At 36.2% G+C, this 26,384-nt stretch overlaps 2 protein-coding genes across 2 annotated transcripts; one reads left to right on the top strand and one right to left on the bottom strand.

The window, feature by feature from the left end:
- LOC109728843 lies at positions 11,462–13,891 on the top strand. Its single transcript, XM_020259377.1, has 4 exons — positions 11,462–11,814; positions 12,670–12,992; positions 13,074–13,146; positions 13,230–13,891. Exons 1-4 carry the CDS (start codon positions 11,775–11,777, stop codon positions 13,832–13,834), a joined length of 1,041 nt encoding a protein of 346 aa, XP_020114966.1. The 5' UTR covers positions 11,462–11,774; the 3' UTR covers positions 13,835–13,891.
- Positions 14,201–15,585, bottom strand: LOC109728871 (putative nuclease HARBI1). Its single transcript, XM_020259408.1, has 2 exons — positions 15,033–15,585; positions 14,201–14,923 (listed from the first exon to the last, which is right to left on the bottom strand). Exons 1-2 carry the CDS (start codon positions 15,528–15,530, stop codon positions 14,207–14,209), a joined length of 1,215 nt encoding a protein of 404 aa, XP_020114997.1. The 5' UTR covers positions 15,531–15,585; the 3' UTR covers positions 14,201–14,206.

Here is a 26,384-nt window from a genome sequence, read left to right as displayed (position 1 = left end):
TGACACTCTAGCATAATCTACAAGCTACTCGCATAGTTTTCCTAATTTGCATTGTTATTCATTCTTTTGAAAAGCAGATTTCAATCTGGCTGCCATTTCCTTCTACAATAGAATTAGGTTACATTGATATATTTTNTTTATATTTAGGTCTTAGTATATTTTTTTTAAAAAAAATTGATATAAATAGGACATTTTCACAAAAGTATCCCAAAAATATATCAATGTAACCTAATTTGCATTGTTATTCATTCTTTTGAAAAGCAGATTTCAATCTGGCTGCCATTTCCTTCTACAATAGAATTAGGTTACATTGATATATTTTTGGGATACTTTTGTGAAAATGTCCTATTTATATCAATTTTTTTTAAAAAAAATATACTAAGACCTAAATATAAAGTCCAATAAAAAAAAAGTTGCTCTACTCAACCCACTCCATCCAGCCAACTCGCTTCGATTACAAACAGAAAAAAAAAAGAAAAATCGATTACACCTCTTCTTCCCTCACTCAATTCTCTGAAACCCTAGACGAAGAGCCCCTCGCTCTCCTTCACCGCAGGCGATGAGGTCGGGTTTCGGCAGCTGCTAAATACTTAAATAAGTGTTGGTAAATCATCAGCATTCTTTGTAGATTATACCGACACTATTAAACTGTCACTATATACCAAACGACCCTATATATAGCAATGCTTTTAAAAGTGTCGGTAATTTAGCTATTAACACTTTTTTTAACCTATACCAAAATTTAAAAGTGTCGCTATATACCATTTTTGTTGTAATGTCTAAGGTCTCCGTTTGTCAAAAAAAAAAAAAAAAAGAAAACTTGAAAATAACTTTTTTCTTTTTCTGTTTTTACTTCCAAGCTAGACTGTTTTTTTTTCTTTTTTGTTTTTTAAAATAGCCACTTATCACTTGGTCATATTGAATTAAAAGCTAACCAATAATGACAATAAAAAATAATTTTTTCTATTAGTGTATAAAATTACAGAAATTAGTTTTTTTTTCCCACAAAAATGAAAAAAACAATTGGCAACAATATTATTGCCAAGGGAGGGCTTATTTTTGTAAAAAGATGAAATTTAAAAGTTGACTAGTCTATTGCATTCTAAAAAAAATATGGACTAGTTGGGCTACCTCTTATATATTTTAACTTTGGGCTAATTGCAAATTGGTCTCCAACATTTTTGAACTTTTTCATTTTAATCATCAACCTTTTTTTTTTTTAGCAATTAACTTCCCAACGTTTTCGTCTTATTGTAATTAAGTTCCAACCATTAAAAATATAGATTAATTTTGATGAAATGCGCCATATATATCATTGCCGTGTCAGCGCCTGCTAAGCACCTATAATGCCAACTAATTATATTATTAATTTAAATTTAAAATTTTATTTTAAATTCAAATGTTAAATTTAATTTACATTTTGATTAATTTTAAATTTAATTTGAAATTTAAATTTGATTCTGGATTGAAATTTAAAATTTAAAAATTGATTTTGGATTCAAATTTTGAATTTAAATTCAATTTCGAATTCAAATTCAAAATTTGCACCTAGTTTTAGATTCAAATTTAGATTTTGAATTTAGCTTTCAAGTTTAATTTCAAACTTGCATTTTGATTTTGAAATTCAAAATTTAAATTTGAATTTCAAATTTAAACTTAGTTTAGACCCAAATTGTAAATTCAAATGCAAAATTTAATTCAAATTAAAATTCAATTTCAAATCCTGAATTCAATGTCACATTTAGATTTTGAATTCAAATATCAATTCATATTTACATTTAGGTTTTGAAGTTAAAATTTTAAATTCTCAAATTTTGTTTTTGAATTCGAAGTTTGAAATGTAATTCAGTTTTAAATCAAGTTAGAAATTCAAACTTAGAGTTAAATTTAAATTTAAAAGTGAATTTAGATTTTGGGTTCAAATTCAAATTTAGAGTCTTTTTTTTCATTGCAAATATCAGCATTAAATTTTAAAATTTGAAATCAAAATTTCAATTGAATTTCAAAGTCAAATTCAATATTTGAATTCAAATTTAAATTTCTAATTTGATTTTAATCAAATTTTCAATTTTTAATTCAAATTAAAATTTTAATTATATATTTTTAGTTTACAACTAAAATTTAAATTCTAATCGCACTATTGTTCTTCAACATTTTCACTTTTTTCACTTTGGTCCCTGAAGAAGGCACGTATTGGAGTCAGCTATGCTGACATTATGAATTCGGTCAAATTTAACAGCACTTGCAATGGTTGGAGACTTAACAACAAAAATAAAGAGTAATGCTACATGTACATTTTAAAATGGGATGTATATCTTACACCCATTTTATTTTAAGATCATTCTTGTCATATTAATTTTCTTAAATTTGACTAAAACCAATTCGATTTTAATTTATCAACCCTAGAATTGCAGGTGTAAGATGTATCACTTCTTATTGGGGTGTACAAGATGCATTTTCCAAACATAAAAGGGTTAATTTCATGCAACTTCCTATAAACATATCGAATACCAAATATATTCCTACAAAGTTTAACTTTTTGTATTTATTAATGCAAAAGTTCAAATATTTTCAAATATACCTCTGCTGTTAGAATTCGTTAGAAAAATATAGTTAACCTTGGCTAGTGAGTGAGGTATATTGATCTTTTTACTCCTCTTATATTATTTGTGATGGCAGAAAGGAAGATGATGACCATTGGGAATTTTTGAAAGGATATTTCTTCATAATTCAAACAGGTGAAATTTTTGGAAGGGCATATTTGTGATAGCAAAAATTTCATTTCACTTATCCTCTATTAAAAGATAAACAATAGTCTAACGGTAACAAACTAGAGAAGCAAATATGAATATCACTGGACTTTTGCAGGAATAAATATGAAAAGTTAAACTTTGTAGGGATATATTTACTATTCGATATGTTTTTACAGGAAGCTGTGTGAATTAATCAAAATAAGAGGTTAGGGACAGCAAAAAAAAAAAAAAAAAAAAAAAACTAGAGAGGGTGGAGGCAATGATAAATTAATTAACGCTTTAACTTTGTAAATTAGTTTTGGCTAAATTACATAAAACTTTCCTGTCAAAATTCGATTTTTCACTTTTCCTTCATGTCATTTAAAACCTACACTTTGCCCCTTTGTAAAATAAAAAATGCTCACTTTACCCCCGGCCGTTAGTAAACCGTTAGAGTTCCGTTTATAAAATATTATTATATTTTGTTTATGCCAAAAATGCCTTCAGCCTTCTCTTCTATGAATATGGTGATGGGCAAAATGGTGAGGGGCAAAATAGTCATTTTGTCATCACAGTTTACACCGTACCCCCTGTGAACATTTTTCATTTTACAAGGGGGCAAAGTATAGATTTTTAAATAACAGGAGGGGAAGGTGAAAAATCGGATTTTGTAATGAGCGTTTTCTGTAATTTAGCCAATAATTTTTAAGATATGTGCGAAAAATTAGGTTGGAGATTTACAACATCAATAAGAGACGTTGGACCACGAGACTTACCAAAAGCACAGCATTATGCGAAAAATTATTTCTCTCAAAGCTTAAACTTTAGATAAATATTATTTATTAGACTTTTCGATTCAAATTCCTGTATACAATGTCGAAATTAAGCAAGCCCCAAACTATTGTAGCACAATAATGTTAATTTTAGATTGAATTTATAAGATGTACTCCAATGCATTAAACATCGTGAGAGGAATAAAAAATTGCCTCAATTAATGGTCAAAACGCATTCACCTGAAAAAATTGAAAAAAAATGAAAAAGGAGAAATGCACTAGAAACTGTATATTTATTACCTGTCGAAGTGTTGAAATTAAAGAGTCTAGTTGAATAGTGTATAATAATAATAACTCTGCTGGAGCAAAACAAATGTTGGAATCATAATTCACAAGTCCTTGATGCAGTAATAATGATCAACACTTTTCATAATTCATAAGTCATAATACGCATTTTGCAAATGTTTTACAATTAATTTGAAACAATACTAAAGTTACGGCACGCTTCGATTCCTAATTTAATTTATTTCCGAATAATTGGGAAGTATTTTTATTGTCCATGGCACATTAATCATCATCAACTAATTAAAAGAAATTAAAAATGTTCGCCCGTGGAATTGCTTTAATTACTCTGCGTGTTTCATGACACAAGTACACGAAAATAGTTTTACACTAATAATTAATAAGCAGTGAAGCGGAATATTCTAAGTCGTAATAATAACTATGTTATTTAAATATTCAAATGATGGGCTGCTTAGCTATAGTCAATTAATTTAATTTTGAAGGTTATGATTATGTTGAATTTGTTGGCTTAAATGGACCAACATTCTGCCCTGTGGCGAGAGGTCAAGTGGGCCGAGTCACGTTCGAAATGACGTGAGGCTGAGCCGGGCCGAGTCATTTCGAAGTGGCGTAAGGCTGGTTGGATCGAGTCACAATCGAGACCCGTGTGCGCTGTATCTGACAATCTGTACGCTTTAAGTGAATTGGTTGTATATTTCTAACAGCTCGAGCTTCTGAAATTAATGATTAGCGCTAACTATCCGACAGAATTTATTACTCATATCTCTAGATTTTTTTTTTTTTTTTTTTTTTTTTTTTTTTTTTTTTTTATGGGCTTTTGCCAAGAAGGAAAAGGGATAAATGTATAAAATACCCCCTTAAATTAACTTGAGAGTTTTAGCAATTAGTCATCTGAACATTTAATTTTGGCGACTACACTTCGTAAATTTTATTAAATTTGTTCACTAGACCCTTCTATTAACGCAACGATACTAATTAAACAGACATTTCTGACAAATGTCTTGGTAAATCTTTCTCTTACATTTAGCACTTGAAAAGGTGGTAAAAATTGAGGGTGGATTTAAGTTATTCTTTAATCCTAATGTTTTGTTTTTGTTGTGAGAAGTAGCTTTTGTTGTACTTTAGAGTTTGCTTGAGAAGAAGGATTAAGTAAATTATTTAATAAAATTTAGAAGGTTTAATTATCAAAACTAAAAGTTTACCAAGTTATTTAATAAGCCGCTAAAGTTGTGAGACATGTCCCCACCACCCTGGAGGCTAAAAAAAAAAAGAGACTCATGCACAAATCCATGTAAGTTGAACAGAGATATATACAAATTAAACTTTGGAAAGGATTGACCCCTCTAGGTAGTATTTAAGGCTCTGTTCTCTTTGTTATCATGTTAAGATTATTCATACATAAGTTTCTAAGGCCGGCTATGTTTAGATATCGGAATAAACCGGTGTAAGATATGGGACCCAAGCTACATGATCGAATTCTGATGAGGCGTAACTAGTGAAAACCATTTAGAGAAATAATTGCGAAAAAGTAAAAGATGAATCGATCGTTGAGATAATGAACTTAAAAGTGAGACTTTCGATTGAATCTACTAAATATTATAATAACTGGCCGAGAAATGACAACTAAAGGGGTTGCATTTAAAGTGTTTGGACATCTTGAAAGTAGGTTGGAAAGTATGGAAGGTGATTTGGTGAGACTTTAAGAGGCTTCAAATAAGTTAGAAAAAGTGTTGGAAGAAAGCGAAAATTTTCATGGAATGGTTATACTCCGGAATTTAACCATTTTTAAAAAGGTAGAATTGGAGTTCCCCAACGTGGAAAGCTTTTGAAAGTGTTTGAGTTGGAAGGATTTGGGCTATGTTGAATTTGGTTTGGAGAGAAAATAGAATAAAAGTTAGAATTTCAGAGCGAAAATTAGAAGAAAAAAAAATGATTAAAACACTGTCCAGTGTTAGGATCCGTATCTTGAAAGAAAAGTCCGGATCTTAGCTGTATAATGTGCAGAATGAGATTCGGGATCTAGATTTGCATGTAAAGTCCAAACCTTGCCCGGTTTTAGGCTGAAATTTCAGTCTTGCAATTTCTCTTCTTTGTGAGGGTGTAATGGTTATTGTTGCACCTCTACTATAGAAATGCAAGAAAGAAATATACAACTACTATGCTCATATACATATACTATATACCACAATGATGTATAATGTCATTGATTTATATGTTTGTCCCAAACTATCTTTTATCTTTAACCAACCCCATGTTTGATTCCACTTCTTGCTAAGTACCTCATAAAGATAGACCCTTAGCGTCACCAAGTACCATATAGGTCGTCGAGGGTAATCAGCATCACCCGGTATAGAATAGGGCGTCGAGACAAATCAACATCACCCAATATGAAATAAGGTGTTGGGGTAATCGGCATCACCCAATATAAAGTAGGGCATCGAGGATAATTAACATCACCTAATATGGAGTAAGGTGTCGAGGGTAATTAGCATTACCCAATATGACACTTTCGGAAGGTCACGACATATCTCATAATTACACCCTGAGTTCTCTTGACTTCTAGGGGTTATCAACTATGTTTATTTACACATTCTCTTGTTATCTTGCTCAAGTTTGCCTGGAGTTCATTTTTCACTATATTGTACACTTTAGATTCCATCCTAGGTTAAATGTCACTGTTATTTCGCTTATGCTCCAAAGTTTACATGATACTCATCACATACATGATAAATAAAATTTTCTTTAACATAATAAACTGTTAGAAACCCTATTTTTCTTGGTCAAATGCTCATAAGCTCTTTTGACCTAGTGGATCCGTAATATACTGAATTTCCATAATTAGCTGCGTTTGGTTGGAAGTATATCTCAGAACAAGGCGGGATATCCCTCGTTGTCCCCCCAAACGCAATGCAAAATGGAACAACCCGGTTGTTCCGGGCTTAACGGGTTGTTCCGGGAACAACCCGTTAAGATTATTCTCCATTTCATGGAGAACAAGCCGGAACTTGTTTTTTTTGTCTCTTTTTTTCTTTTTATGCCATTTTATTTTTTTTATACTTTATTTTAATTAATTTCAAATAAAATAAATAAATGCTCAAATTTAATAAATAATACATATATTAATATAAATATTATTTTTATGACAATATATTTACCTTAATTTTATATTTTATATAAGTTAATTAAATTTGAATATATTTTTTTTTTATTAACTTTATATTCATTTATACTTTAATATTTAATTATATATTTTTTTTTATTTGATTGAAATTTATACTAATTATTAATTAAAAATATAGGGATATTGTTAGTATTATACTTTATTCATCAATATATTATGATAAATTATATAAATATAAATGATTACATATGTCACGCCCGGATTACACGTTCCCCGGGCCCGCCGACAAATCCGCGTATACAAAGAAATTTTTTCTGTATACGAAGCGACAGCTGTACCTGTAAATCAAACACTACTACGAACAGTAGTAGAGAGCTGCTAGAGAAAAACAAAGTAAACAAAATGAGTTTCATATACATAGTTCAAATCCAAAATACAGAGCTACTCGCCACTGGCGAGTTATAGTCACTATGTACATAAACTCGAAACAAAATCTACCTGCAGTAGAGGCACCTCTAGCTCAGCACGTCGGGTGGGCTCTAACTCGCGACGCCCTTGCCTCGATCCTGGTCGTGGACGGTGCAGCAGCCGGAACCTGTGGTCTGCAAAAACATAGTAACAACTGGCGTGAGAACTACTGTAGAAACAAGTAGTCCTAGTGGGTACCGCCAAAACAACATCGGTCCACCACTAAGTCTACAGAAGGGCAGCAAGAGTAGTCAGAAAGCAGAAATAAACTCTACCGCTATCGATCACTACACTATCATGCTCTACACTAACCAACTGTAGGAAATGTAACTCTGACCAATCCAATCGGGACTGTAAGCATACCCGTCCTCGGACTGTGAATACACCCGTCCTGCCCCGTTGCGACTATCAAGCTCTATCCACACTAACTGGTCCGTGGAGAGTAAGTCCACTGGCATGAGCGACACCAACGCGAAAGACAAAGCCTGACTCCGGAGTGGCACTCGTGGGCGCTACCCAACCGAGTATGCAGCGTATCTCTTGTCGAGCTCAAACAGGCTCTGAAAAGCCAAAGTCAAGAAATCGACTCTAACTGTCCAACAACCACAAGTAAGTGCCCTCGGCACAATCAGATGCCAAAAAGGCGATACGGGTCCACCGTCAACCTCAACGGCACCCTACAGTCCGAACAGCCTGAAAGACCCTGTAAAATCCCCTCGGGCGAACCAGCCGAGTGTAGATATATTCTAAATACCTGGAGTATCGTCTCGAAGATACTGCGGCAGTACAATTTAATAACGGCTCCTAGAGCTAAATCAGGCAGTTTAATCAGTGACAGGTCCAAATCGCAGGTTTTCTCCTAATTCAGTTTTCAAGTCCAACATATATAATCTACTTAATTTATTCAACATGCTCAAATTCAGATTTGCATTCTATCATATAATCCATGAATTCGAGCTAGAATAAATTTTTCAAATCGAGATCTATACATGTTGACGATTATGAACTTAGGAGTCAACGACGTGTAACCCACCTCGCACGCTAATCCCTGGCAGCACGGAACCCCTCGGCTGCGACACCACCTGCTGGATCGACCAAAAACGCCGAGTCTCGAAATCGAGCGAACTCCAAACTAAAACACCAAAATTCTTCAATTCAGTCCAAAATCACAGCAGCAGAGAAGAGAGGGATTTCGACCTATCTAACCTTCACCAAAATTCGTAAGTAAGGGCTTCATGGATTCCTTCTCGAAGTCCGAATCCAACGAACCAAGTCTCGTCGCATCCGATGCTCCTACGTCGCGTACGAGCTGAAATACTAACAGTCGACGGTGGATTTCAGAAAACACAATTTTCCGAGTTGAAGTAGTAAACACTTGCCAAAAATCAAGAAAAAACTGAAAGTCCCACCTTGATAACTCCGAGCACCGGTGCGACGTCAAGAACAGCGAAGTCGCACGCTCGCCCGGTCTCCTCGCAATGCCCCGGCGTCAAATACGTGCTCGAACGATCCCGCGGCGCGACGTCGGCGACGAACTCCAATTAAACCCCTTCCTAGCCTAAGATCGGATGGAGAGTGAGAGAGAGAAATAGCAGCAGAGGAACTCCCTCTCTCTGTCCTCACAAGGCTAAATAGAGAGAGGGAGGGCTGGTGATGCAAACGAGGGAGAGAAATTACACATTTAGCCCTCTACCTACCCTGGTGTACCGGTACACGGGGTCGCGTACCGGTACAGGAAGCCAACCTGAGAGCAGTATGCGCGTAAACTGTGTAGTGTACCGGTACATCACGATGGCTGTACCGGTACAGCAAGCAGAAAAAGAGCAAATTACAGATTTTCTTCACTAAAACTGCCCTCGCGTCGCACGGAGCCCGTTTTACGTCTATTTGACGCCAACGCGACTCGGACTTGTCCCGACACTCTCCAGAGCTGCCGACAAGCCTCCACAATTGAACACCAGGAATCTCACAACATAAATAAATTATTATATATAATAAAATAAAATATATTATTTTAAATTAGATTCTTACATAAAATATTATATTATAAATTACTATATGAAATAATTTTATAAATAATTTTATATAAAATATACTAATATAAATTAATTATTTTATTTTTAAAAACATATTTAGACGTTGTTCTAGACTTTTTATCCAAACGCTATTTAGGATATCCTCTAGAATATCCTCGAACGCATCCAAACACAAATTTACAATTGTTCTATCTTGTACCGGAATATCCCCTATTCTCGAAAATAACAAAAGTTGTTCTCCAAAATTTAGTTCTCCAACCAAACGCAGAAAGTTTTGGCGAGAACTAATTTAAAAAGCTATTAAATTAGTCCTGGCAAAGTTTGGGGAGTGTTCGAGTGTTTTCGGCACCAACCGGGTGCGAAAACGGACTTTGAAAGGTAAAATTTGTAAAAGTACATATTTTGTATTGAGTACCGGTACCGGAAACTGGGTACCGCTATGCAATACAAAATGTGAGGAACTAGCTCTTGGGTTTTGAGGAACCAAAGTGGGTATCGGTACTAGATTTGTACTGAGTATTGGTACTAGAAACTGGGTTCCGGTACGCAGTAGAAAAATTGAGAATCCAACGTTCGGATTTTGAGGTACTGGAAACTAGATACCTGGACAGGATGCCCGAGTACTGATACACCAATCCGAGTACTGGTACGCAGTGCTGCAGAATGCTGAATTTGAGGGGTAAATTGGTAATTTCAGTTTGGGGCTTATATAAGGGAACCTTTCCCCCTTTTTCTCTGCAGAACACACACACGCACACATGGATAGAGAGGGAGAGAGAAGCTCCTCTCCTACTTCTTTATCTCCTTCTTTTTCAACCCTTGAAGCTTCAAGGATCAAGTTTTGAACGAAGATTTTGGAGGTAGAAGGCTTTCTCTTTGAGTAAGAAGAAGAGGAAAGCTTTGGGCAAAGATGAGTTTTAGGATTTGAAGTTAGGGTTTTGATTTTAATCCTTAGATTTAGGATTTTGGTAAACCCTAGGTAAATCTAGACCACAAATTGTGAGATTTATTATGAGATTTGAGATTTTTCTCTAATTTGGAGCAACCCTAAGTTGAAAGAGGGATTTGCTTGTGGAGGGTTCTAAAAATATTTTAACCCTTTAAAATCCTAATTGAGAATTAGAAAATCAAGTAGGGCAACTTGATTTCAAAAGAAAAAATCGTTTGGGGGTTCAAAATTGGTAACGAATGGATCTCTTGTGTAAGACAAGGAAAGCTTTGGAGCAAGCTTGGAGATTTAAGAGGTTGGTCTAATTGTAAGTGTCTACAAGCAATTAGGAAGCTTATGAGGTGGATTGTGCTTCACTGAAGTGACTAGGTTACTTCCATATCAAGAGAGTAAAGTATGGTATTATTGTTGATGTATTTATATAATGGTAGGTTATGTGTTGTAAATATAGATGTATAAATCATATGTTACTAGATAATGTTATATATCTACTATTGAATGATGACATAGGCATGTGAGAACATATAGGATGTATATATATGTATGCCAATGTGTGAATATTGAACATAGGTGATGAATTCTAGGAAAATTAGAGAATTCGACAAGTAGGAATTCAAGGACTAAATGTCATGAAAACTATAAATCCTAGTATGGACAACTAGGATGGAGAAAGAATATGATTGAATATTGAATCTAGTGTTATTGAATATAGGTTGGATAACATAGTGGTAGGAAGACAACTTGGATTGGAATGTCATTGAACCTAGTGTCATTGAACATATGTTGGATAACATAGTGGTAGGAAGACCACTTGGACATGTGACTATGAACCTAAAAAGGTTGACAATATAGGGTATGTGATGAACCCTTGAGACTAAGGGCCTGTTTGGATGGTTATATTTTTGGGGTAAAGTATAGTTATCCTATGGGTGTGGGAAAAAATTCCTAAGAGGTGTTTGGATGTTTAAAAAATATCCCAACAAAATAGGGTATAGTTTAACTATACCCTAAAAAATGGGGTAAAAGTAACCTCTGATATTTTCTTTGGAAAAAAAGTTACCCTATTTTTTTTGGAGCGGCTCCCCCCTCGCCCGACTTCTCTCGCGTCTCTCCCTTCCGTTGCCCTCTCCAATCCACAGCTTCCTCCCATCCTCTCTCTCTCCTCAGCCGCATCTCTCTCAGTCGCCGCCGAGGATCTCGGCCACCGCTGCTGCCATCTCGCGGGCTGCCGCCGTCGCCGCCATCTCGCGGGCTACTGCCGCAGCCGCACACATCTCGCACGCTACTACAGCCAAAGTCACGATCACCTCGGCCGCCGCCGCCGCCGCACTAACCTCGGCCGCCATTTTCTTGCCTCGATCTTGTCTCGCCCCTCTCACCCCTCGTCTTGCGATGTCCGGAGAAGGGCAGCCCCATTTCCCTCCTCCAACAGGTAACAAAGAAATCTGATTTTTTTTTTTTTGTTCAATAAGTTAGATTTTGATTAATTCATCATATTTTTAATTTTCGTAAGATATATAGGTCTTGATTTTTCTTGCATTACCTGGGATGTGTGTTTTCTGATCCATTTGATAGACGTTTAATCTCAACGAATAAAAGAGCTAATTAGACTATCTGGCGTTTAATCGATACGAATAATAGATGTGTGTTTTTGTCCATGTGTTTTCTTTTTTTTTTATTTTTTTTGCGCCTATTTGATATTCTTCTATCAAGTAAATAGCAATCTCACCTTAGAAATCAATATCAATCTTGCAAACTTTTATTTGTTTACCAAATTATTGAGACAGCTTAATTTTTCTGTTCTTATGCAATGTTTCCTGACCTTTTCGGTTGGCTCTGTTATATCTGGCGACGGTTACTAAGAAGGCATATCAATAAGAAGCCAACTTTAAACTTATCAAAAGTAATAATGGTTGGTTACTAAGAAGCCAACTTTAAGCTTATCTTTATAGGAAATCTCGAATTTCTTCGATATACTTGCATCTTTATTTCAGCTGTCAGAGTCTTGTTGATTAATAATTGTTGCACTTTGTATAATGCTGATCATGAAAACCTGCTTCTTGTGTTATAATCTTCATATACAAGATGGGCATTGTTTGGTTTCCATATTGTGCATGGCATTTATATGGAATACTAATTTCAACTGCATCTAATACAAGCTGTTGGTTGGTCTGATGGACTTTTTTTGCTTTTTCATTTTCTTGTATGTATACAGGATTGATATAAAACCTTTTAGGATTTATAAATTATTGTAGTCTTTTTTTTATATAATTTATGAATTGTACAGGCAATGATCTAAAAAAACAAACACGAGCAAAATGGACGGATGTGCATAGAGCCCATTTAGTTGAACTTTTACAAGAACATAATAAAGATAAATGGAGAGGTCAAAATGGATGGACTAAAGAGGCATGGCGTAGTATACATAAGGCAATGAGTATTAAATTTCCCCATTCCAATTATACAGTAGAACAAGTGAAAGATCAAGAGCAACAATTGAAAAAGCAATTTAAAGCTGTGAAAAGCTTAGTAGAGATGAGTGGCTTCGGTTGGGACGGAGATAAAAAAATGGTTTCTGCTCCATCAGAAGTTTGGGAACCGTTGATTAATGTGAGTAGCACATATTAAATATTGATTATATATGTTTCTTTTTTTCATTTCTAGCAATAATTTTTTTCTTATTTTTTGAAGACTAACAAAGAACTTAGGAAATGGCACAACAAGCCCTTTCCATGGTATGAAGCACTATATGATATTTATGAAGGTATGGTAGCTTTAATTGAAATTTTATTTCTTTTTCTTTTGTAGCATTAATATTCATATGTATTTCATCTTTATATATTGAAGGCACATATGCAGAAGGTAAACGTGCTCGTGGATGTGAGTATTATAGTAATTTCTCTAGAGGTTCATCATCGGCCTCCCATATCGATCTGTCATCACAACCGGAGTCTCCATTAGCCACAATTCCGGGTGTTGGAGTGGATTTTGATGAACATGTTGAAGAGACTCAAGAGGTCGATTTGTCAGCTCAAATACCTTCGGCAAGTGACATACCCCACCCAGTTCAAATGCCTCCACCTTCACAATCACAAACACAAACAGAAGGAGAAGCCAAGACTACATCAAGTTGTAGAAAAAGAAAACAAAAAAAAGAAAATATTGATAAAATGGGAGATTACCTAATTGTGAAGGAAAGGGGCGATGATAAAATTGCTAAAGCCATTATCACCGCAGCAGAACTTCAAACAAAAGGTTATCATGATGATAAGTATTCAGTTGATAAATGTATGGAGGTGTTTTATGCGTTACCTAATTCATGGACCGCAGACGAGGTGTTTAAAGCTTCAAGAGTGTTCCAAAGAAAGAAAAAAAATCGTGAGGCTTGGCTTTCATTGAAGGATGAACATAGAACTTATTGGATAAGAAGGGCTTGGGAAGAGGGAATTTAGAATTAAATCATAAGGTTGTTGCTACGGTTGTTTAGTTTACTTTTCTTTTTGTTAGGTTTCTTTTATTTTGTTGCCATGTTAAATCTTTTAGTTGAAGTTTGTTAGTTTCTTAAACTTTTTGTTCGCACGTTTATTAAACTTTTGATTGATTAAATATTTGTTAGCTATATTTATATAATGCTAAACTTCATGAATGATATTTCTTCATATATTTTTTATAGTGGTGGTAGACTTTTTTTTGTATATTTCGTACATTGAAAAAAAAAATTCGTAAAATTTATAAGGAGAAATGATATTCATATATAATAGTGGCATACAACTTCATGATACATGTTAATGAAAAATAAATATATGTCTAATATTCAGTAACAATCAAGAATTCCTCCTAGATTGGTGTCTAGCTATATAATCAGTCCACATTTTTTTTGCAATTTCTTCACGCTTAAAATTGCCTGCTCTGCGTTGATTATTCATAGAGTCAATATCCTCAGCATATTCCTCATCCCCATCTGGCACATCGATAATTTCATGATTTCTGATTTCTGAAATGCCATCATTCAACCAATCTTCCGTCCCATTACGATTTCGGATAAAATTATGCAATACACAACAAGCCGTCACAATGTCAGTTTGATTATCGATAGAATGATATGTAGCTGTCTTTAAAATTGGAAAACGCATTTTTACAACTCCAATAATACGCTCGACATGATTTCTGAGTTGTGAATGACGAAGATTGAATAATTCTTTATAATCCTTTGGCTTCTCATTAGTTGCACCTTGCTCTCTTAAATGATATCGTATGCCGCGATATGGAGCAATAAAACTTGGTGTATTAGCATAACCTGCATCAACTAAATAATATTTTCCACGTGGAATTGTAAAACCATTGTTTAAGGCGTCTTGTAATATCCTCGCATCTGATGCTGAACCTTCCCAACCAGCTCTTACATAAACAAAACGAAGATTAAAATCACATGCAACCATAACATTTTGAGATAATGTTTGTTTTCGATTACGATATGGTTCTTGCAAGCTCGTCGCAATTGTTATAGGAATGTGAGTTCCATCAATAGCCCCAATGCAATCCTACATTTGACAAAAAATTAATTAAATCAATTGGAAATTACAAATTAATTTATTAATGAATTGTAGTGGTAGTTGAATTAAATTAAAGTAAGTAAGCAAATCACATTACCTCAAAATAAGGATAAAACTTATTGTTCCATCGGATATTCGATGGAGTGATTGCCAATGGTCGTTGAATTAAATCTTCAGTGAGTATAGTAACTGCTTCTAACACCGCTCGAAAATGACGGCTTACTGTTTCCCCACTATGTTGAAAACGCTCTTGTACGGTACGATTACTTGCATTTTTAGACAAGATAAATAAAAACATGGCTACCTGCTCTTCCACGCTGACATATTTCGTATCTGAAATAAGTCTTTTATCCTTCAAGCATTTGACCAGTGCTTTAAAAACATGAGTCTCCATTCGAAACTCTCTTTTGCATCGTTCTTCATGGCCTTCAAGAACTTCTTGAACATACATTGCACCAGTAAGAATAGATGTGTGAATACGTCTTCTCTCTGATATTTCATCACTACTTGTTATTGGATGAACGAAATTCATGAACTCAAACTCCTCTTCTTCCCTTCTCTTCAAAAGAAGAAGTGCGAGATTATTATTATCCATAGTTTGTAGGTTTAGAAATATAGAGAAGAGAATGTAATAACTATTAGGTATGTGATTGTAATAACTTGGTTTCTTTAAATAGACTTTGGATGGCATGTGAAGCATAATACTTCTCTCCAACGGCTAGTTTTTTGATTTTTGAGCTATCTAACGGCTAGTTTTTTTATTTTTGAGCTCTCCAACGGCTAGTTTTTTTTATTTTCGAGCTCTCTAACGGCTAGTTTATTGATTTTTGAGCTCACCAACGGCTAGTTTTTTTGATTTTCGAGCTCTCTAACGGCTAGTAATTTAAAATTAAATTTTAAAATATTTTAATAGTTAATAATTTAAATTTAAATTTTAAAATTTTATTTTAAATTTTTAGATTTTAAAGTCATTTAATAACTAATAATTTAAGTTTAAATTCACAAGGGTAATTTTTAAAGATTATCAGAAATCCTGTAGAATTCTAAAATGTGTATCCAAACAGCTTTTAAAGTAACCCGTGGAATTTTTTTGGAGTTACAGGATACTCCATTTCATTTGGACCAAAACTACGGTATTTAAACTCCATGGAATTTATTTACTATGCATCCAAACGGGGCCTTAGAAAGAAGATTCCGGAATCCCAAGACTTGTGACTATGGATGATTCTTGACTGTGGGCACGGTATGTTTCTCTCCCACCACGAGATCTTGTGAGCTAGGGTGCATGGCATGTTCCTCTCCCTATCGGCGGTCTCGGCCGTGGATGCACGGTATATTCCTCTCCCACCGGGGGATCCCTGATTGCGGGTGCACGGCATGTTCCTTTCTCGTTGGGCGACTTGGTATCGGAGGTGCTTGTGGTATATTCCTCACCTGCCGCGTAGGTTGAAGGCTGAGGTGTACGGCAGGTTCCTCTCCTAAGGCCTGGACAAGAGCGGTAGTCCGCTAATAATTGACTCGAAAGTGAGTCGGGTGGTTAGTTAGGCTAAGGTAAGAGAAACCTTAGGCGCGAATTGTCAATGATATGGATAGTGAAATAGAAAGTAGAAGAGGATACCTACTTGCATTGATTTCATTATTGCATTTTGTTGGGGTATAAGTATGATGTTCATTTAATTGCATAAAGTTGAACTATATGTTATATGTTGGACTAACTTGCTTATATTGTCTTCTTTGGACCTGGTAGGTCGAGCTCTTTTCTTGGGTGGCCGTATCCATTGGGAACTATGTTTATAGTTCTCACCCCCATGTTTTTCAGGTCCATACGTGAGCGGCGCGGCGGCGCGAGAAAGGGCATAGCTCAGTAGATAGCGCCCTACCCTTTGTGAGTAGGATAGAAGTACCTCTACTACGTAGCTTAGGAGAATTGAAATGAAGAGAATGAAAGAAAATTGTAATAGCAATGTTGATTGTATTTGGAAAGAAAAAATGTAAATGTAATGTGAATGTAAAGTGAATACTTGTAATAGCATAGTTGTTTATGTTTCTGATGCCTTCCTTATACAATTTCTGTATGAATTCTATTCCTGGTTGAAACATCTTGAATTGTATTAATTGTGACGCCTTGGGCGGAAAGGAAAAAGTCTGTCCGTTCGGCGGTCTGTTGGCGCGCCCGAATCCGACCAAAGTGGCAGGTCTCGGGGCGTGACAGGATCTTCTAGCATGCATACTAAATATGTTAGGCTACTATTTTTTAGACAAAGGATAGATCAAGGATCTTCTAACATGCATACTAAATATGTTAGGCTACTATTTTTTAGGCAAAGAATAGATCAAGCTCATTTCGGTAATATTCCTCATATTCTCTTGGATCTTCTCTTGGAAATGCTCCTTAATCTCTTTAGAACACTAAAATCCTGAAAAAAGTTTTAATCAAGTTAGAATTATAAAGTCCCTCATTTGGAAATATCTCCAACAATAAATTTTAAAAACCCTAACTCATCTCTTCTCCTTCTAGCTAGCAAAAGAAACATCGGTGGAAATGGTTGCCTTCTCCCTCTGCAAGCTCCCTTTTGATGCTCTTGATCTCTTCCAAGCCTCCAAAGAGATGGATTTCCAAAATCCAACAATAGGAAACTAGGGTTTTTCTCTCTTTTAGAGAGAGAAAGAACAAAGACAATGTGAAAGAGGAAAATGGGAAAGAAATAGGGTTTTGGCTGCGATGGTGCTATATATAGAAGTTTTACAATTGCACATAAACTTTCCAATCAATTATATTTGCAACCAGCCAAAATCTGCTATTCATAGAGTTGAATACCTATAAGCGGGTTTCGATACCAATATGCTACTAAAAAATCTTGATACTTCAAGTCAGTTCCTCAAAACCAGAATATTGGTTATCTCGACTTTATAGTATACCGATACGCGTCCGAATCTGTACAGGTATTGGAGGGAATTCTGCAAAACCCAAGAGTTCTCCCAATTTCCTTATAGCCAAGTATCAGTACTCCAGTCCAGTACCGATACTGAATAAAAATCTGTAGTTTTGCAGATTTAGCTTCCCAAAGTTCGTTTTCGCGTTGAAAACATTCTAATGCTTCCCAAACACCACTGAGGTTATTTAAAAAGTTTTCATTACTATTTTTCGGTAGAACCCTGCTATTTGCAAAAGTTTAGTGCATTACAGTTTTTACCTCTAGTCTTTGCCCATTCCTTAACCTAAGATTACTAGGCGATGTGAAACTGGCGATACGGGACTGTCCTACTCCCTAGTCCAATATTATAGGGTTGGGCAATGTGAGACTATCACAATTTGACTAGCAAATCAATTTTATTACCAACTGATATTAGCATTAATAACAGATTATCAGGCGAGCGATATGAGACTATCTGACACTGTAGCTATCAAACAAGTTCTGATACCAATTGCCATTAGCATTAACAATAGATTAGGCCCAAATCACCCGTCAAAATTATTAAAGCCTAATTAAAATCCCTGATCTTTATGATTTCAGTCATAATCTCTTTCCCAACTGACATAGGACCACTGGAGGATCAAATTATGGATGTAAAACCATGTCACACATATTTAGGACCTAGAGCATAGAAATATTAGAACAAAAAGAAGAACCTCAAAGGAAAAAAAAAAAAGAAACAAAACGTGTAACTATCAATTATCCATCTAGTTATATTAATTAGATAGGTTTTAACTTTTTGTTATTTAATTTTATAATTGGATAACAGCACCATAATATTGGTCACCAACTAGTGCTCCATTTTTATTTTGGTCCCCAAACTCTTTCTTTATTTCACCATATATCTGATCCCTAACATTTGTGTGTGTGTATATATATAGAACCAGGCTACTATACTATCGATATATATATAGTACTAAGCAATTGATGCTATTAGATTTTTGGCCCTGGAATGAAGGATGTGCGGCTAGGATGATAGTGGTCCCTAATTAGGATAATAGTGGTCCCTTATGGTTGAGTAGCATGATCTAATTGGTGGAAATGATTAAGGGAATAGATCTATTGGCGGAAAACTCAATCACACAAAGCGCTTGGTATTGTCAATAGTATAGTAGCCGGACTCATATATATATATATATAGAGAGAGAGAGAGAGAGAGAGATAGCAGGGCTACTGTGCTCTCAGGNGATTGACCATTTGAAAGTCGCAACATCAAAAACGACCTGAAAGCACGGAAGGCTCCGTACTTCCAGAAGTATAGTAGCCTCGCTATATATATATATATATAGAGAGAGAGAGAGAGAGAGAGATAGCAGGGCTACTGTGCTCTCAGGAGCTCGGAGGCCTCCGTGCTCTTGAGCCGTTTACGATGATGGAGTTTCCAAATTGACGATCGGCTCCGTTAAATTTGATCTAGCATATTTGAAGTTTCTAGAAAATAATTTTTGCAATTTTTCGATATCATTTACCTAGTAATCGAAAGGATTCAAAATCAATAATTTTTAACGGTTGAAAATAAAAATCCTATAAAAAGTGATGATATAGCACTAAAATTTTCGATCAGAAATATTGATCTTGTTATAGATAGTATAAAGAATTTTGTATCAAAATTTCATCTTATTTGAATACTTCTACACCGTTAAACTTGAAAACGGCAGATATCAACCATTAAAAATTATGGATTTTGAATCCTTTCGATCACTAGGTAAATGATATCAAAAAATCGCAAAAATTATTTTCTAGAAATTTCAAATGCGCTAGATTAAGTCTAACGGAGCCGATCGTCGATTCGAAAATCCATCATCGAAAACGGCTCAGGAGCACAGAAGCCTCCGTGCTCCTGAGAGCACAGCAGCCCTACTATATATATATATATATATATATATATATATATATATATATATATATATATATATATATATATATATATATATATGCATGTACTCAAACTAGTGTACGGACCTGCGATATGCGGCCAATAGAAATTTAAAGGAAAAAAAACTAGAATACAAAATGTGCTTAAAATATTTACCATTTACTAATCCAAAAAAAAGAGAAGGTGAAAAGAAATAGCAATATCTGGTGCGAAGGTGAAGAGAAATAGCAATATCTGGTAGGAAGGTGAAGAAAAATAGCAATATCTGGTGAAGAGAAAGTGAAGAGAAATAGTAATATCTGGTGAGAAGGTGAAGAGAAATAGCAATATCTAGTGAGAAGGTGAAAAGGAGTAGCGATATTTGGTGAAGAGAAATAGCAATAGCAATATCTGATGAGAAGTTGAAGAAAAATAGCAATATCTGTTGAGAGGGTGAAGAGGAATAACAATATTTGATGAAAATCAGACTAATTTGAGTGTTGGATCTCATCATCGATGTCCATTGAGGCCTCAAAAAGCATGGTGTTGAAGGCGACGGAGGAGAAGCCTAAGGTTTCGACAGTATTGCATTAGCCGAGCATAGAAATGTCGTTGATCTTAGTAATGTCCTGTTTACCTTCTTCTAAGTGACGTCGATGATGGCTGCTGCCTCTCGAACGTGAGAAGTAGTGGCGGAGGCAGTGGCGGTGGCGCTGTCGTAGGCTTCGACGTCGGCAATGGAGAATGATCAAAATCTTAGGAAGGGGAAAGGAAAGGAGAGAGAAGATCGAAGGAAAAAGAGGGGAGGGGAGGGAAAGGGATGGGAGGGGAGTTGGAACAATAGAATGGAGAAGATGGTTGCAGCATTGTAACAAATGAAAACTGTTAATTGGGGAGGGAAGACAAAACAACAAGGGACAAAGATAAAACCCCAAAAATATTAATTGGGGTGGGAATACGAAAGAGTAAGGAAAGAAGAGAAAACCGAAAAAAAAATTAATTATGGAGGAAAAACAAAAGAGTCAGAAAAGTAGAGAAAACCGAAATGTCAAATCTTTTTCCCTTTTTTAGTCAACTTAAAAGAGAGGTGGATAGACCCAAGAATGAGGAGAAAGAGAAACCAATTCAATATAGAAAAAATAACCGATCCAAAAAAATAAAGTAAAATGAGAAATAGTGAAACCGGTTCAATAGAGAGAAAGAATATGTTCAAAAAGAACCGGTTGAAAAGGACAACTAGTTGAAAGGAGTGAGGAGTCAGAACAGCACCAAATTCAAAAAAGAAACTGGCAAGTCAGGCCTACTCCCAAGAATGAAGGTGATGATGACATCTGGCTCTGAACGGATCGGACGATGGATGTTAGCGTTGTCTATGTTTTCTCTTAATTACGTGCCGGCAAAAGTAGTTAAAGGGCAAGCAATAGCTGATTTCTTGGCTGATCATTCATGTGTCGAGGTTGAGGAACCAGTATAGAGCTTGGTCGGTTGTCAACCTTGGATACTCTATTTTGATGGATCAAAAAGAGCCGAATCAGCAGGGGCCGGAATTGTTATATGGTCTCCTGAAGACTACACTTACCAGTTTGCTTTTGAATTGAATTTCGGCTGTTCTAATAACCAAGCCGAATACGAGGCTTTAATAATCGGCCTTAAAATTTTGCAAGAATTGGAAGCACGTTCACTTAAAATCATCGGTGATCCATAACTAGTAATCAAACAGGTAAATGGGGAATACCGATATGAAAATCAAAATCTACAAAATTATTTAAAGAAAACCATAGAATTACTTTGTAATTTTGGGGAAGCAGAGTTCGTGCATCTCTTAAGAGAAGAAAACGAGCAAGCCAATGATTTGGCTCAATCGGCTTCAGGGTATAAAGAGCCGAAAACGAATGAGGTGAAAATAGAAAGAAGGCTTTTACCATCGGTTCATATACGAGAACCGATGATGATTGCTCCAGTCGAAACACAAGAAGATTGGAGAAGGTCGTTAATCGAATTTTTGGATGATCGTAATAAACGGGTTGAATATCATTTTCAGGAAAAAAAAAAGCACTTGGCTATTGTCTATTAAATGGGCAACGCTATAAGAGAACAACCGAAGTACTATTGAGATGTATAGGACCTGAAGAGGCTTTATTAGTTATGGGCGAAGCCCATGAAGCTTTGTGCAGAGCACATTTAGCTAGAAGGAGACTAAGATGGACAATTCGACAACTAGCATATTATTGGCCAACATACATGAAGATTGTATAAAATATGCCAAAAGATGTCAAGCTTGTCAGTTTCACAGCTCCATACAAAGGGTCCCTGCTTTTGAGATGTATACAATCATTAAACCTTGGCCTTTTCGAGGATGGGCTATGGATTTGATTGGAGATATTCAGCCGAACTCCTCGGTTGGTCATAAATTCTTGATAGTGGCCGTTAACTATTTTACTAAGTGCGTAGAAGCAAAGCCTACTAGATTGGGCACTTAGAAGGATATCATAGATTTTGTAGGAGATTTTATAATCCATCGTTTTGGAATTCTCGAGATGATTACAACTGATCAAGGGACAATATTTACTGGGAAACAATTCTCTCGGTTCATAGAATCAAGGAAAATCAAGCTGCATCATTTATCGCCTTATTACGCTCAAGCTAATGGGCAAGCTAAAGCTGTGAATAAAGTTATTATAAATCTCATGAAACGACATATTGGAAAACACCCGAGGAAATGGAATGAAAAGCATTTCGAAGCATATAACATAAGAGTCAAGACCAAATCCTTCTCCGTTGGGGATTTAGTTTTAAGACTAATACTTCCAATCGGTCGAAAAAACTGAGGGTATGAAAAATGATGCCCAAACTGGGAAGGACTATTTCATATTTACAGAGTCACAAGAGGTAATGCATACTTCTTAAAAAATCTAGATGGGTTAGAACACGACAAACCAATTAATGAAAAATATTTGAGGAAATACTACCTATCCATATGGAAAAATGAATAAAGTTAGAGTCAAATAAATACATGCAACAGCTGAGTCTAAAAAAGAAAAAAAGGAGTCAAGACAATAAGGTCTTAAGTTGATTCCATTTGGCTTCTAAGATTTGACAGTGCCAGGTCGGCTGCTTACTTTCTGCGCTTCATCAAAGGGTGAAGTTTGTAGAGTTGAGAGAGCTGGTCATGTAAAAGCGCCCTTTCATCTTTCTTAGTCTTCAGATGAGATTGTATAAGGGTGCGTTGCTCGGATGTTTGAGCTAAAACCGATTCGGCTGCAGCAAGTTCTCCTTTGAGAATGGTGATACGCTGCCGAAGGGCCGATTCTTGGTTTTCCAGAGAACTATCCTTTTGGCTTAGATCAGTAATTGGAATTGCCACTTCGAGAATTTTTGTTTTGAAATGATTGACCGGGTTGAAGTGGTGATCCAAAGATAGAAACTCAGCAGAAAGAGTTTGTTGCTGGTCAAAAAAGAAGAGAGGTGAATTGAAAAAGTTTTCGCAAAACATCTACCTGCGGGAGGGAGTTCCGGCTGATCTACAAGATCAAGAAGAAGTGCCTCGAGCTGATCAAATTGTTCTGTATTTCGGGCCAAAGTAGAAAGACCACTGCTATACAATCTTAGGCACTCATCTAGTTTTTATTGAGTTTCAGCCGATATAATGGTAGAAAGGTCTTCTTCTTCATTTGAATTCGGGCTCGAAGCTATCAAGTTTTGGAGAGAAACAGTAAACGGATCCGTTGGTTCAAACAATGGTAAAGAAGCCGATGCTGAAGCTTCAGCTAAAGGTTCGGTAGGAAAGACCGTGCCTACTCCTTTTTCTTTACCATTTCCTTTTCTTTGTTCCTCTTCACTTTCTTTTCCCCTTTCTTCTTCTCTCCCCTATTCCTCTTCTTCTTCTCTTTCTTTTTCTTCACTTCTTCTTTCTTCTTTTTTCGAAGCTTCTTGTATCTTTCTCTCTTTTTTCTTCTTCCTTACCTCTTCTACATCTTTCTCAGCTTCTGCTTGTTTTCGTTCTGCTTCTCGTTTTTTGTTAAGACAAGCTTCCCAGCGAGCTTGTCTCTCAGCATCAGACATTTTTCTACCCAAAGATGAAGCAAAACGGACACGAGAGATTCTTTCCAAAGGCGTTTGTTTCGTCGAAGGAGACAGTGGAGGTGATCCAATCGAACAATTAGAAGAAAAAGAATCAATCAGAATAGGCTGAGGATTTATCTCGGCTGAAACATGGTTAATTAAGGACGATTGAGGAAGGTCCTTCTCCGCAATTGGTGGAGCATCAACCGAAGATACATCTTCGACAAGTGTAGGAATTGGAGAATGAACCTTCTTCGTAACAAACTTAACGCCATTTTGGGTGCGGTGGAAGAGTGGATTGTTCGGCTTCTATCAGCTGTTTCTCTGAACAGGGAACCGATGAAGTAGCCAGAATCGGCTATATATATATATATAAAAAAAAAAGAGAAAAATATGTGAGTTAAATGCACCCCATAAAAGAAAACGTGTTAAAATTGAAACTCACTACAGAAGGGCGAGGGGAATCATCAGGGTCTCGATTAGAGTTCTCCCCTGATTCTTCTTGTGTTGGGGGATTGACGAGATGTCCTTGTTTGAAAAAGGCAATGCAACAAAACAAACAAAATGAGCCAAAGAAGAAAATTAAGCGTACGTAGAAACAGATCAATTAGTAAGCAGCATACCTTCATGATGAAGAATTTTACGAAGTGCTTGTGACGTCATCGGAATGAAGATTTGCTCACAAAAAACATCCCAAGACGTCGTAAAACGAAAGCCCACTACCCCTGTGTGATTCGGCCTGAAGTTTACTTTTGAAGAAGCGTCGAAGACGGTTCCCCATGGCCGAAATCCGATCAGCTTCGGCTCCAAGAATGGTACCATTTATAATATATGAGCCGACCTTTATTTATTTCCTTTTGAATCTGCCTTTTGAAAGCAGTACACTCATTTGTTCTATGGCTACATGAATGGTGTCATTTATAATATCTTCTTCTTTTCTATTCTTTAGAAGGTATAGTTTGACCCTCCTGAAGCTGAATCCGTCCGTCTTTTAACAACCGATCAAAAATTAGATCGGTCTTCGACACATCGAAAGAATAGGTATATGCTGCCACTCGTGCTTTCGCCTCACTGGATTTAGCAAGTTTTAGCACAACACACTTGTATGGTTGACGATTTTTTACCATTTCTACCGCATATACTTCGGCTTTATCAGCCGAATCCTCTGTTTCTTCGGACGTGTCTGGCTCATTTTGAGTCGAAGACTCTTCAAGGAAAGAAATGTTTTTCTCTTTCTCTTTATTCCATTCTTTACTTCGGCTCCATCTAGGCCAACCTTTATTATTTTCTTTTCTGAATTGCTCATATTAAGCAACCTGAACTCCTAAATCGAACAAATTCGGGAAATACTTTTCTTCAAAATGGTCTTTAATTTTGAAATGTAGACCATTGAATGCCATTTTGGCAAATTCGGACTCTGGCATCCTCACAAAACAACGGCTTCTTGCCGCTTTGAATCGGTTCAGATATTCCTCAACCGATTCTCCTGTTCTTTGCCTGAATTAGGCCAGATCAGCAACAGAAAGTTCCAGCTCTGATCTATAAAACTGTTCATGAAATTTTCTTTCCAATTCGTCCCAATCTCGAACAGAATTGGCTGGTAAGCTCGTATACCAAGTAAATGCAATCTTGGTTAACGAGATATTAAATAACCTAAGTTTTAAGAAAGGATCAACTGCGGCTTCTCAACATTGAGCCGTAAACCGTACGACATGTTCGACCGTATTCTCGGTCTCGTCGCTCGAAAATTTGTCAAATTTCGGCATTTTCTAATTTGCCGGATAAGGATGTTCTACATCTATTTTTACAGGGTAAGAGGATCTAAACATAAACCGCATTGCCGGCCTTGCTCCGACTCCGAAGGTATTTCGGATGGCTTCCTCAATTTGTGCATAAATTTTATTTTTGTTCCCTTATATGGGAACAGGAGCCTGTGCTTGAATCGGGTTCGGTCCTTGTGGTAATCCCACATTTTGAGCTGTAGAGTTAACCCCCTGTATAGCAGCATTCGGGGCTTGCCCCTAGCCTAACCCCTACATTCTGGGGCTGATACGTTGCCAATGGCGGAGGAGGAGGTAACCCCCAGGCTATCTCCGGTTGTTGACCGGCATTTAAAGCAGTCGGTCTATAAGTAGCTAGAAAATGTGCCCCCTGGTGTTGAGGCTGATCATTCACTGGTGTCACAGGATTTTGTAATACCGGTGCTGTTATAGGTCCTTGTAGACCTACCATAGGTTGTTCGTTTCGAGTTAGTAATTGCCTTATTTGGGCAATATTTTTATTGGAGGCCGTAATTGCGGCCAGTACTGCATCTAAACGAGCAGTACTCCTGTAATTATTTTGGTTTGATACTTGTAGGACCTGCGTCATTTGTCCAAGTGCTTAAGCCAGGCTTGGCTCTTGTTGGTCAGATTGACCACTAGCCTCAGCTTTGGCTGGTAAAATTGCTTGGCGATCACCTGCAATATCTGAATTGCTAGCTTGGTCGTTCCCGGAATTTCGAGGCATGACCCTATTACGCAAGTTCATGGCATTATCATCTGCCATAATTCCTGGT

Source organism: Ananas comosus, linkage group 24 (genome assembly GCF_001540865.1).
Source record: "Ananas comosus cultivar F153 linkage group 24, ASM154086v1, whole genome shotgun sequence".
Classification (NCBI taxonomy): Eukaryota; Viridiplantae; Streptophyta; class Magnoliopsida; order Poales; family Bromeliaceae; genus Ananas; species Ananas comosus.
Note: the sequence above shows the minus strand (reverse complement) of the source record. Positions and strands in the feature narration are given on the sequence as shown.

Bases quoted from the DNA above. Each gene is read 5' to 3' on its own strand.
- LOC109728843 (XM_020259377.1), top strand. From the start codon at position 11,775: ATGTCCGGAGAAGGGCAGCCCCATTTCCCTCCTCCAACAG. The intron at 11,815-12,669 runs GTAACAAAGAAA...TGAATTGTACAG, and splicing joins CCATTTCCCTCCTCCAACAG to GCAATGATCTAAAAAAACAA. The intron at 12,993-13,073 runs GTGAGTAGCACA...TATTTTTTGAAG, and splicing joins TTTGGGAACCGTTGATTAAT to ACTAACAAAGAACTTAGGAA.
- LOC109728871 (XM_020259408.1), bottom strand. From the start codon at position 15,530: ATGGATAATAATAATCTCGCACTTCTTCTTTTGAAGAGAAGGGAAGAA. The intron at 14,924-15,032 runs GTAATGTGATTT...TGTCAAATGTAG, and splicing joins AGTTTTATCCTTATTTTGAG to GATTGCATTGGGGCTATTGA.